Here is a 12,558-nt window from a genome sequence, read left to right as displayed (position 1 = left end):
TTGAAAACAATCAAAAGGTAAAATTATACGAAAAAGTATGGCTGGGTGGTGGTGGTGGCAGCACGTGCCTTTAGCCCTCGAACTCTGAGCTAGAGGCAGGCAGATCTCTGAATTTGAAGCCAGCCTGATCTACAGACCGAGTTCCAGGAAAGCCAGGGCTAAATAAGAGAAACCTCATCACAAAAAACAAAAAGGAAAAAAAAAAAAAAAAAAAAGAAATTAAAAAAAAAAGAAAAACTAGATGGTAAGGAATAACATTAATTTTTTTGGTCCAGAGATTTAGCCACGTTATTGGCGAGCTGCCTCTGTGGTAAAGGCACACTTGCCAGGCAAGTCTGGAAACATAAGTTCCACTTCTAGGAGCCAGATGAAGGTGGATGGAGAGAACTGATTGAAAACACATGCATGCACGTGCTCGCTCGAGCGCGCGCGCACACACACACACACCACACAAACCCACACGTGCACACACCACACAGAGGAAGAAACAAACATATTTAGGGATGGATTGTATGACTTAGTGGTAAGGCGCTATATATGATCTAGTATAGGAAAACATCTATTGTGAAAATGTGCTGAAGAAATTAACAGTTGAATTCATTGCAATATGAGTACTTAGACTTACATATCAGCAAGTTGCAAAGTAGTGCTAGGCACAAAGTCAATCAGTAATTAAACATAAAGCAGTTTTCTTTAGAAACAGATAATGGTAGAGAAAGGCAGGCAGCACACTGATCTGGAGACTCTAGGAGGCTTTCAGGGAAATCTAAAAAGTCAAATGGTTTTTTATAACATTAGGAGATTATTTGTCATTCAATTTTATGAGCGCACGAAAATAAAAATTTAAAAAGAGTCCCAGGATATGTAGAACATGCTATATTTAGTGACGTAGGTCTGTAATTCCAGCTACTCTGGAGACTGAGGCAGGCTTATTGCAAACTCGTGGCTTATATAGGCTCTGGAGTGAATTCAGAGCCAGCTTAGGCATGCTTAATGATACCTGAAATTAAAAAGTAAAAATAAAAAAAGTGCTGAGGATATAGCTTAATGGTAGCCTGCTTGCCTAGTGTAAACGAGGTCCTAGGTTCAATCCCTCTGAACCCTATTTCCAGTACATACATGCATGCATGTATGACACACACGTGTGAAGCTGCTGGGCTATTCTAGTTATTTCTCTTTTATGCATATTTAAGTAACGTGTATTATTGTAAAAGAGTAAATATTTCTAAGGTTAAAAAAACAAAGTTTGTGTTGAGATAAGGCCTTATGCTAGCCCAGGCTGTCTACTTAAAACTCCTGAACGTTGGGATTTCAGGAGTGAAGTTAACTGTGACTGGTTAAGTTTTAGTTTTCCAACACAATAGCTGTCTGTAGATAACATATATCCAGAGTCTTTTTGAAATTGTCAATAATTTGAATGCAAAAGTGTTTTCTGATGAAAGTTAAGTTTAACAGTCAGTTTAGGTTTTCACTTGGTATAATTGCTAGCCACCTGTGAGTATTGAATATTTGACTGGGAAATTCAAATTTGAAAGTTTTTATGATTACACACTGGCATGGCAATATTTTGGATATATAGTAGATTCAACAAAAGGTATTAATTTCAGATTGGTAGAAATTAATTTTAAATTTTAAAGCCATTAATACCCCATTTGTACCTTATAAGTGAGGCTAAGAGAATTTAAAATTATACTTAATTGGCTAACTTTGGATTTGAAAGTTATTTCCTCTTTTTATATTTTGTAAAGTTGAGTTGGTTGACGGTGAAGGAAGATAGATGTGAAGGTGAAAGACCCCAGTCCCACTTCTTTACTGCAGTGGTTTGGGTCTGTCACTACTCCGTCTGGAGGCATTAGAGGATGTGGTTAGTTGGTGCGGAACTTGAGTGGTGATCTAGGAAATCGTTTATGATGCTGTGTTTACAAGAAACCACTGACACCTAATGAAGTATTTCTCATTTTTCCATTGCTCTCAAACTCCATTGCTAGTAAAGTTTATTTCTGACTTGAGAACACTGTTAAGAACTAGATCCATTGCCAGCATCCTCTTTGCAAAGCTGGGAGGTATGCCTCTTGTCAGACTTAATTACCAAGTTTGGTATTTTGTAACAGCTGTTGAGTGAGTCTGGAGCACTGCACATACAAATAGCAGCGGAATGGAGGTGGACATGGAGTGGCTTATCTAACCAGAGGAGGCAGCCCAGGCTACGGTTATTGATGGAGATGTGGTCAGAATTGAAATCATTTGCAAGGAGACTGAGCTAGTGAGTTCAACTGGTAGAAAATGAGACCTGTTCAGTTGCCTGGTAGTTTGTTTCTATTTTTAAACCAAGTTGTTCATTTTCTACCATGAATTTCATACATTGTTTAGAAAGCGGTAGGAAGAAGCTTATTTCCAGATGCTGCTTTGACTTTGCTTACTTAAGTCGCAGCATACTATTAAATTGGTATTTGTTTATATCTTTACAACTCTGCACCTTTAAATTTTGTTTGAATTATTGATCTGAACAAGACAGCATTGATGCTTTTAAAAAATCACAGAAATGGAGAGGTATTAAGTTCCTGTTACCAGAGATTGTTTTAGAAAATTACCTGTTGACTTAGGTCAACAAAGTATAAAGAGAGACTTCTTCCTCACTTCTATAAAATGGGTGACATGTTCTCGAAAACTCTCATTATGTTTTAATTGATCAGACACTGGCTTCTAGATTTTTATTTATGTTTAGCATTGAGCTGCAGAGGAACATGGTAGCTCCCAAAATAGAAATGACTGCTCTTTAACAAGCTGTTAGATTTCAGAGTAACAGGAGCTTATTTTGCACTTGCACTGGGTTTGGTGGTACTCTCTGAACTTGAGGCCAGAGAGCTGTTGGACTCGGAGCTCTGATTGGTAGCACAGCACTGGGCACGTGATAAATACTAGTTGGCAACTTAAAAATTGTGGGTATTTAAAGTAATAGTAAAATATTTTGGGGTTATCATTTGTTAAATCAGGGGTGCTAAGTTTGAGGTCAGAAGCAAAAGAAAATAAATATGCTTTAAAAAACTAATTAGAATTGGTTGTGTTAGTAGACCCTTGTAATCTCATGCTTAGGGCGCAGAGGCTGGAGGATTGGTAGTTCAAGATCTCTGCTGTGTCCAGAGTTTCAGGCTATCCTGGCTACATGAGATTATGCCTAAAGAAACAAAAGCAGACCAGAACGAAGATTTATTTTACTAACATAGGCTTAACAGTGCCTCTCCAGCTGCTTAAGAATTTATGGCACACAGTATATAACTGTTAGGCAAGTGTTTTTGTTGTTTATAATTTATATTTTAAAATCTTTAGTTTTATTGCCTTATGACTTTTAAATACTTGAAGCTAATTTGTACTATAGTACAGTTTTTAGAGTATATCTTCAGTACATTACATAAGGAATTAGCTTACCCAGGATAGTTTATTAATAGCACCTAAGACAACAGCTAAATTACAACACCAATCCTGGGTTAAAGAGAATGGCTCCTGAGATGATGTTTAAAACCTGAGAATTTGTTTTCTGAGAGTTGTTAGTATATGTCTTATAGGGAGCCCCTGTGAGAAACAGTCTCAATGGTGGCAGACTTTTATATTTACTACCAAGTTTTTAAAAGTTGAACTAGCAGGGCTGAGTGAATCCTTTGCCTCACTGAAGTGTCAGATAAGAGTAAGCAGGGTCACCTAAAGATAGATTTACTTAGAGGTTTGGCTGCCTCTCCACATCCAGTTAGCTTTGAGCAGATTTCCATAAATGGAAAGAGCAACTGGAGAGACGGAGTACCTTGCTTGGGAGTGTGGATGGTGTGTAACAGGTGCTAGAACAGGCCTGACGTTTTAAAACAAATGCTCCCCAAATGACTTCATTTTTAAGGCTGAAGTTTTACATTTGGTGAGCTTGGAGGCTGTAGAAGTTTTTCTTTTTACAATTAAAATTTCCTGAGTCAGGCCAGAAGATTCATGTCTGTACTTGTGGATTTGTCCTGGTTTTATGAAATTTTATAAACATTCACAACAAGCGCCTTAAGGGGGGAACATCGTGAGAGAAATCAGTCAAGTTAAAAATCTAGTATCTATGTTTCAGAACTTTTAACCATATAAAATTAATCAGTATAATTAAGTCAATGTGAGATCAATGTAGGACTAAGATAATTTGACAACTCTCCTATTAAGGTCATGGGGTTGTCCTTAGTTTGATAGATAAAAGAAATGCCTATCTGCTTTACTCTAAGGAAAATAAGGGGCTTGATAGACAGCTTAGAGGTGAAACACTTGCTCAGTAATAGGAGGCGTTGGGTTTGATCCTCAGCATCTCAAAACTAAACAAAACCAGCTGTGAATCCAAAGTTGGGTTAAGATAGCTCCCTTAATCTAAGGGGCGTACACCTTTACAGGGACAAGCAGTCATCACTGAATTCCCATTTCATGTCATGAACTGTATGTGATTTTCCTAGCTCTCTTGGAAATGCCCTGCTCTGTAAGTAAGTGGATTGCCTTAGTGGCAAAGACTAAGAACCCAAGCTGTTAGACATGAAAGTACAAACCTCTACTTATGTACTTGACTGATTCACAAATCATTTGATAGCAAAGCAGTAAAGAAATGCAAACCCCCCATCTTTTCATGGACCCACCCACCCACATAAGTACTTCTCTTAAGTGAGTCTCAGAAAAGAATAGGCTTACTATACGGAAGGGTCTGAACTGTTGTGATGTTAAAACTAACCCTTATCTGAAGGTTGTCCACTCACAGGAGACTATATAAAAATGAAGTTATTCCTAAGCTCTCTTACAAAAAATGTTTTTTCCTGATTTCTGTTGGTATTCCATTACACACAGTTTAGTGACGGTACATCAGATTACATAATTGTTCTATAAGGTTATTGTTCTTTACCAGACCTCTCTTCCTGATCCCTAACCCCTGGGGAAAAGTCCCTCAGTTTAAAAATGTTGGTTTAAAATGGATGCCAGCTTCATATTTCAGGGTTTTTTTTTTTTTTTTTTTTTGGTTTGTTTGTTTGTTTTCTTTTTTAAAAAGATCTGGGAACTTCTTACTAACTTCTTGTCCACTTTGTTGGGGTTTTTGGATTTAAGAGAGGATCTGCCTGTATACTGCAGAATAGCTTCAAATTCCAGTCTCTGCCTTAACCTTGCAGGTACTGGGATGAAAAGTGTGTGGCTTATTCCTGGCTCGTTGGTTGCTTTTAAAATCAGCATTCAGTGTTAATAATAACATAAATATTAGCTTTATTATTATTTATTATTTTAATAAGTACTTAATACTCAGTGGCTTGTATAGAATTGTTCACATGGAAAGCAGTTCATACGTATTCAGTAATATGTTTAATTAAGAACTTTGCTTTTTTCACAGTGGAAGCATCAGTTCACAGCAGTAATGCACACTGTACAGATAAGACCATTGAAGCTGCTGAAGCCCTGCTTCATATGGAATCTCCTACCTGCCTGAGGGATTCAAGAAGTCCCGGTACGTCTGCTGTCCGCACTTTCCTACTGTTGGGTCACATTGTTCCTGTGAAGACGTTAACTGGATTTAAATCCCAGCACTGGGGAGGCAGAGGCAGGCAGAGCTCCGAGTTTGAGGCCAGCCTGGTCTACAGAGTGAGAGTACCAGGATAGCCAGGGTTGCATAGAAAAAAAGAAAAACAAAAAAATAAAACAAAGAAAAGAAAGAAAGAGAAGATAGAATGTTGTTAATGCAAAGAGGTTATTGCTAGAGTTCTTAAAGACATACACCTGATATCTGACATGAAAAGTTCTAAACTACTGCCTTTGCTTATGTTCCATGTTTATTCTCCTAATTCTGGGTGAATTGTAGGTAGTTGTAGCCACTTAGAGTAGGACAGGTTGGGCCGCTTGCTTCCTGTAACCCTTTCAATCCTTCAGTCTGATCAGCAGGCAGGAACTGCATGGAACTGGCCATGGTACAGAGGAAAAGGAGTTTATTAATTTATTTTATATTCCTTCTAGTCTGTGAGATAAAGCTGCTTTTATAATTTAATTTTTATTTTAATAGTGATGGTGCATTAATTTGATCTTGTCCTAATTTTAATTCAGTGTGCAGGAATTTAGAATAAGTTGCTAAGAGTAGCCATCTTTAAAGGTTATTTTATGTGTATAGGTCTTTGCCTGCCTACATGTCTGTGCACCGTGTGCATACCTGATATCCATGGGTGCCAGAAAAGAATCGGATCCTCTGGGACTGGAGTTACAGATGGTTGTGAGCTGCCGTGTGGATGCTGGGAATTGTATTCCAGTCCTGGAAGGGCAGCCGGTGCTCTTAAACACTGAGCTATCTTTCCAGCCCTGCAGCCATCTTTTTAATTGGATTAGGAATCCAATGCATTCTTCAAGGTGTAGTATTCTTATTATTCATGTGTATATGATAGAAATTGAAGCAACATTATTGTATGTAATTGAATACCAGATGGCAATCTGTATGTACTATTTTAGTGACTTAAAATAAAACTTAGTGACTTAAAACAATACTTAATGGCCTAAAATTAAGTTATTCCTTGTTTTATATCTTTAAATGAAATATAACTGTACTTTGTATTGCATATATATTTATACATTTTAAAATTTTGTATCATGTGTCCTTGTATTCCTCAGTTATTGAATAATGGCAGATATATGCAACAAAAGTAATTACTAAGGACTGTTCTTTTCACATTTTCTCTGAGGATATGTAAAATGTTGCTACGATTAACTTAAAGTTTATAGGGAGTTGGGGAGAGTCCAGGGGTTAAGAGCACTGTATATTCTTGCAGAGGACCTAGGTTTGGTTTCCAGCACCCACATGGGGACTCCAGTTCTAGAGGACCTGCTGCCCTCTTCTGGCCTTTGCAGGCACTGGGCACACAAGTATACGCTAGCCAAAAATGTTCACACACATAAAATATTTTTTTTAAGTACTTAAAAGTATGAAAAAGAGGTTGTCTGTCAAGATGGTTGTTCTAATACTTACTTTAGATATTCAGTAACTTGATTTCTTCAGGCACAAGTTCTTACCTTTTTTGCTTTAATAATTCTTTTATAAACCTTGCCTCTTCTAATACTAAACTATCCACATAGGAAACTATAATAGGGGTAGGAAATTTTAATTTTTCGACTTTTTTTTATAGTGGAAGTGTTTGTCCCTCCTTGTATGTCAACTCCAGAGTTCATCCATGCTGCGATGCGGCCAGATGTCATCACCGAGACAGTAGTGGAGGTGTCAACAGAAGAGTCAGAACCAATGGACGCCTCGTCTATCCCCACTTCACCAGACAGCCACGAACCACTGAAAAAGAAGAAAGGTCCGGTATATGTATTAGTTGTGATAAATCTTTCCCATCTTATGTTTTGGTTGGTTGGTTGGTTTGATTTTGGTTTTTCCAAGACAGGATTTCTCTATATAGCCCTGGCTGTCCTGGAACTTGTTCTGTAGACCAGGCTGATTTCAAATCCTGAGATCTGCCTGCCTCTGGTGCTTTTATTTTTATTATTATTATTATTATTATTATTATTATTATTTTGGGGATAAGATTTTATGTATAGCTCAGGCTGTCCTTGAATTTGTTATTTTCCTACCTAGGCCTCCCCAGTGTTGAGATGAATGCAGTATTGCCCCTGTAATAGCCTGTTATACACACACACACACACACACACACACACACGCACACACACACACCTACCAAGTAACATTCATGGTCTTATTTTTTTTTTCCTTTTGTGGATACTGTTTTAAAAATTAAGCAGCTCTTTTCAGATCCTTCTTGTAACTCTATTAACCCAACTTCATTTTCTTTCCAAAACCTAACAATCAAACAAAAAACCAGTAAAAACAAAGAAAAAACCAAGATCACAAAAAACTCTGGGGTCTGTTTTGTGTTGGCCATTTCCTCCCAGGCATGGGCTTGGCCTGCCTGGATCGGTCGAGGATGATGAAAGGTGGGCGGATTGTTGAAGAAGGTGGAGTTGGAGGATCACAGAACGACACACGCTTCCATCCTTATATTTTCTCTTTCCCCTCTGTGGCCCTTCTTTCCTGTGCTCCCACCTTCTCTCATACTGTTTTCTTCTCTTCCTTCTCCCCTTTTCCTTCCTTTGACTTCCCATAGAGATCTAGCGGCCTCTGCCTCCCAAGTGCCAGAATTAAAGTTCTGATCTTTAAAAGACCAAGGGTGGGGACTGGATAGAAGTCCCAGACATTCAGAATACTGGTTGGTCTTCCAGATTCTATTCCCAGCACCCACATGACTGCTCACAGCTGTCTGTAAATACAGCTCCAAGATCCAAAGCAGAACTGCCTTGAACTCCAATTTTATAGGGTCTGATGCCCTCTTCTGGACACCAGACTTGGAAAGTAGTACAGAAACATACATGCAGACACAATACCTATTGACACCACACACACACAAATGTTTAAGACTGCCAATGGGTAAAGAGAGTTTTCACTTAGTAAGCCTCATCTCCTGTAGTAAAGTATAAGGGGCCAGCATGTTTCCACGTCACAGTGCACACACACATCCTTTCCTATCGGATTAAGAGTCAAACTGTAAAGAAAGGCTTAGATAAATCCTTGTCTTAGTTACTTTTTATTGCTGTGGTAAAACCCCATGACCAGAGCACCTTGTAGAAGGGTTTGCTTGGCTTCCAGCTGCAGAGGGCGAAGATCTGTCATGGTGAGGAAGTGTGGCCACGGGGCTTATCTCAGCATTTTCTTCACTCTTTTCATTTAGAGGGAAGGAACACAGTGCCTTCTACTACACAGCTCATTCAGAGGTCACAGAGGACAAATACCTCTCAAAACCCTGCATGCGCTTCTTCTCACTTCCCACTAAAAACCTTTGGCTCAAGTAGCAATTATAATTAAAACAAGAAAAAGACAATCTAATCACTCACTGCTGGGCAGATGAACTGAGCAGACATGGCTCAGGAGTGTAAACGGCCGATATAAACATGTAGCGATTTTGACACCGTCAGCCACCAGGAAATGGATGTGAACACATTTGCTGCCCCCTTCTCTGTACTCAGAGTGGCTGTCCTCAGAAATCAGAGAGGGCACAGGTGCTCAGGCCTGTGATACTAGCACAAAGAAGGCTGAGGCAGGATTGTTATCTAAAAAGTTGAGTTATCTAAAAAATTTTAAAAACAAGCTTCATAATCTGAGTTCAGTACATGGGGTCCACATGGTAGAGGGAAAGAACCGACTTCTACAAATTGTTCTGTGTCCACATGTATGTATAACAGCTTTGGGTACATATACAAAGGATAATTAAACACAGAAAAATACCAACTGAGCAAACAGAAAACATCATAGCTAAGTACTGCTGAGAATTTTCCATGTAGGGTAGGAGTGACACACTCCTATACTGTTGGTAGAATGTAAATTACAGTAGTTCTTTATTTTTTTATTTAAAAAATTTTATTGGATATTTTATTTATTTACATTTCAAATGCTGTCTTGTTTCCCAGTTTTCCCTCTGTAAACCTCCTATTCCCCCCCTTCTATGTTCCCTCCCTCACCCATCCACCCACTCCCACCTCCACCACCTTGACATTCCTCTACACTGGGGTACTAAACCGTCACAGGACCAAGGGCCCCTCCTCCCATTGATGCCAGATGAGACCGTCCTCTGCAGCTGGAGCCATGGGTCTCTCCATGTGTACTCTTTGGTTGGTGGTTTAGTCCCTGGTAGCTCTGGGGGTCTGGTTGGTTGATATTGTTCTTCCTATGGAGTTGCAGACTCCTTCAGCTCCTTCAGTCCTTTCTCTAACTCCATTGGGGTGCCAGTGCTCAGTCTAATGGTTGGTACAAGCATTTGAAATTGTATTTGTCAGGCTCTGTCAGAGCCTCTCAGAGCACTTGAGAGGACACCTGTGTCAGGCTCCTGTCAGCAAGCACTTCTTGGCATTGGCAATAGTGTCTGGGTTTGGGGTCTGTACATGGGATGGATCCCCAGGTGGGGCAGTCTCTGAAAGGCTTTTCCTTCAGTCTCTCCCCAACACTTTGTCCCTGTGTTTCCTTTAGACGGGAGCAATTCTGGGTTAAAAATTTGGAGATGGGTGGGTGGCCCCACCTCCAACTGGGGGCCTTGCCCAGCCTCTGGATATGGTCTCTACAGGTTCTCCCTCCCCTTTGTTGGGCATTTCAGCTAATCTCATCCCTGTTGGGTCCTGGGAGCCTCTTGTTTTCCTGGCATCTGGGACTTTTTGGTGGCTACCCCCAGTTCCCCATCCCCATTGCTACACATCCCTGTTCAAATTCCTGACCCTCTGTATATCATCCCTCTCTCTTCCCATACCTGATCCCACCCCATATTCCTCTTCCCTCTTCCTCTCAGGTTTCTTCCACCCTTTACCTCCTGTGAGTAAGTTATTCCCCCTTCTAAGAAAGAGTGAAGCACCCACACTTTGGTTTTTCTTCTTGAACTTTATATTTATATGGTCTGTGAGTTGTATCGTGGGTATTCTGAGGTTTTTGTCTAATATCCACTTATCAGCGAGTATATACCACGTATGTTCTTTTGTGATTGGGCTACCTCACTCAGAATGATATTTTCTAATTCTATCCATTTGTCTAAGAATTTCATGAAGTTACTGTTTTTATTAGCTGAGTAGTATTCCATTGTGTAAATGTACCACATTTTCTATATCTATTCGTCTGTTGAAGGACATCTGGGTTGTTTCCATGTTCTGGCTATTATAAATAAGGCTGCTATAAACATAGTGGAACGTGTGTCCTTGTATGTTGGAGCATCAAAGTATGCTATATGTCTGAGAATGTGACAGTAAAACCCATCACCTGGTGCAATTAATATACTGATAAAACATTAAAAATTCACATTGTTCTATAGTTACTGCTGTTTGGAGGAGTCAGAATGCCATTATCTATGTGGTTTGTGTCTATGTTTGAAGCATAGGATCCTTCTTTTTTAAGGTTTGTGTGTGTGTGTGTGTGTGTGTGTGTGTGTGTGTGTGTGCGCGCTGTGGTGCATATGGAGGGTACAGGGAGGGAAACTGGACTTGGTTTCCCCTCCACTTCTATGTGAATTCTAGGGATTGGACTTGGGGTATAGTTCTTGCACATGCAGCTGAGCCTTCTCACCAGCACCCCAACCTTGTTTGTCCTGAGGGTAACTCATTTCACACTCACCCTCACTGACCTGTCTGACTCATGGGAGATAGAAGGGCAGACGAGGATGACCAAGACATTTATTGGACATAATCACTTGCAAAGGGTGTTGTTTTATTTTTTAAAACTTTACAGTATATCTGCAAGTTGACAAGGAAATTTCAACACTTGCTTAAAATTCTGGTGAACTGCGTGGCTCCCAGTGTGTCTAATGTTTGTGTTCGTTTGAGCTCAGAGAGGCTTCAGATGATTAGGTCTCTGCAGCACGTAGGAGATTGTTGTAACTGGAGGAGGAGAGGGAGAGCATGAGCTAAATACAGTCTGTGCAGTCTGAAGTCAGAACAGCAGCAGATGTTGGCTCACACCTTTATTCCCACTCTCGGGACGCAGAGGCAGGGGGATCTCTGAGGGCAAGGCCAGCCTGGTTTACATAGTTAGCTCCAGGACATCAGTCCAAAATGTAGAGGATTGATGCTGTCCCTGAGTTCATCGAAGTTCCTGACTTACTTTATACAGTCAGATTTCTACCAACTGTTTTATTTAAAATGACAGAATTGTTTAATGCTCCTTTGCAAGTGACTTTGATAATGCTCTGAGTTTTCTTGGGTAGGGAACGTGCTTCCAGTGTGCTAGGCCAGTGCTCTACCCTGAGCTACACCTCTAGCCGCACCGGGTAGGCTGCCCCTTAAAGCTCGCTCCGTAGCCCATGCTGCTCTCGCTCTTCCTTCTTAGCGTTCCATAGGATTGCACCGCCACACCTCCTTGGCACTGAGGATTTTAATCTGCATGTTAGTGTCTACTTTAGTGAGGAATGTCTTTTTGGAGAGTCTGCTTATTTCTGTTTTCGGTTTAAGATTTCTTTATCTTATTTTTTCAGTTGGCCGTAAACCAAAGACCCAGCAGTCACCAGTGTCCAATGGGTCTCCGGAGTTAGGAATCAAGAAGAAAGCCAGAGAAGGAAAAGGTAATTTTCAGATGGTCATTTTTGGAAATAAGATGCCCTTTTTCCTTTTTTTAGTATTTCTTAATTAGGGGTAGACCAGCATTATGGGGAGTTTTTATCAAAATAGCTATGCCTCCGAGAGATGGGATAGCCATTGTATTTGTTAATGTCCAAAGGCAGTTCGGCCCACATTGTTTTGGGGACCGTGATTTAGAGGACATGTATATGGCACTCATCCTCACACTTAGCCACTTGACTAGAAGAGGCTGTACTCATCCATCTGTGTGTGCATGTGGAAGTCAGTCTGAGAGTCAGCGTCTACACTGTCCTAGGGATCGAGTTCAGTGTCCGTCTTGGCAACCTCTGGCCTTCTACATATTTACTTTCTGTTTTTTAAGACAGGGTTTCTCTGTGTACCCCTGGCTGTCCTGGAACTCACTCTGTAGACCAGGCTGGTCTCAAATTCAGA

General features: G+C 40.2%; 1 protein-coding gene across 8 annotated transcripts in view; it reads left to right on the top strand.

Annotated features, from left to right (window-relative positions):
- Window positions 1–12,558, top strand: part of ELF2 (E74 like ETS transcription factor 2) — an 80,976-nt gene that overhangs the window by 63,557 nt on the left and 4,861 nt on the right. For 6 of the 8 annotated variants that reach the window (XM_080929546.1, XM_080929545.1, XM_080929547.1 and 3 more), the window contains 3 exons: window positions 5,381–5,494; window positions 7,152–7,325; window positions 12,024–12,110. In XM_080929546.1, the coding sequence (XP_080785672.1) occupies window positions 5,381–5,494; window positions 7,152–7,325; window positions 12,024–12,110 (375 nt within the window). The remainder of the gene's footprint in view (window positions 1–5,380; window positions 5,495–7,151; window positions 7,326–12,023; window positions 12,111–12,558) is intronic. The other 2 variants (XM_080929548.1, XM_080929551.1) reach the window with 1 other exon arrangement.

Source organism: Micromys minutus, assembly GCF_963924665.1.
Source record: "Micromys minutus genome assembly, chromosome: 15".
Classification (NCBI taxonomy): domain Eukaryota; kingdom Metazoa; phylum Chordata; class Mammalia; order Rodentia; family Muridae; genus Micromys; species Micromys minutus.
The sequence above is the reverse complement of the archived record's forward strand: the minus strand, read 5'-3'. Positions and strand labels throughout refer to the sequence as shown.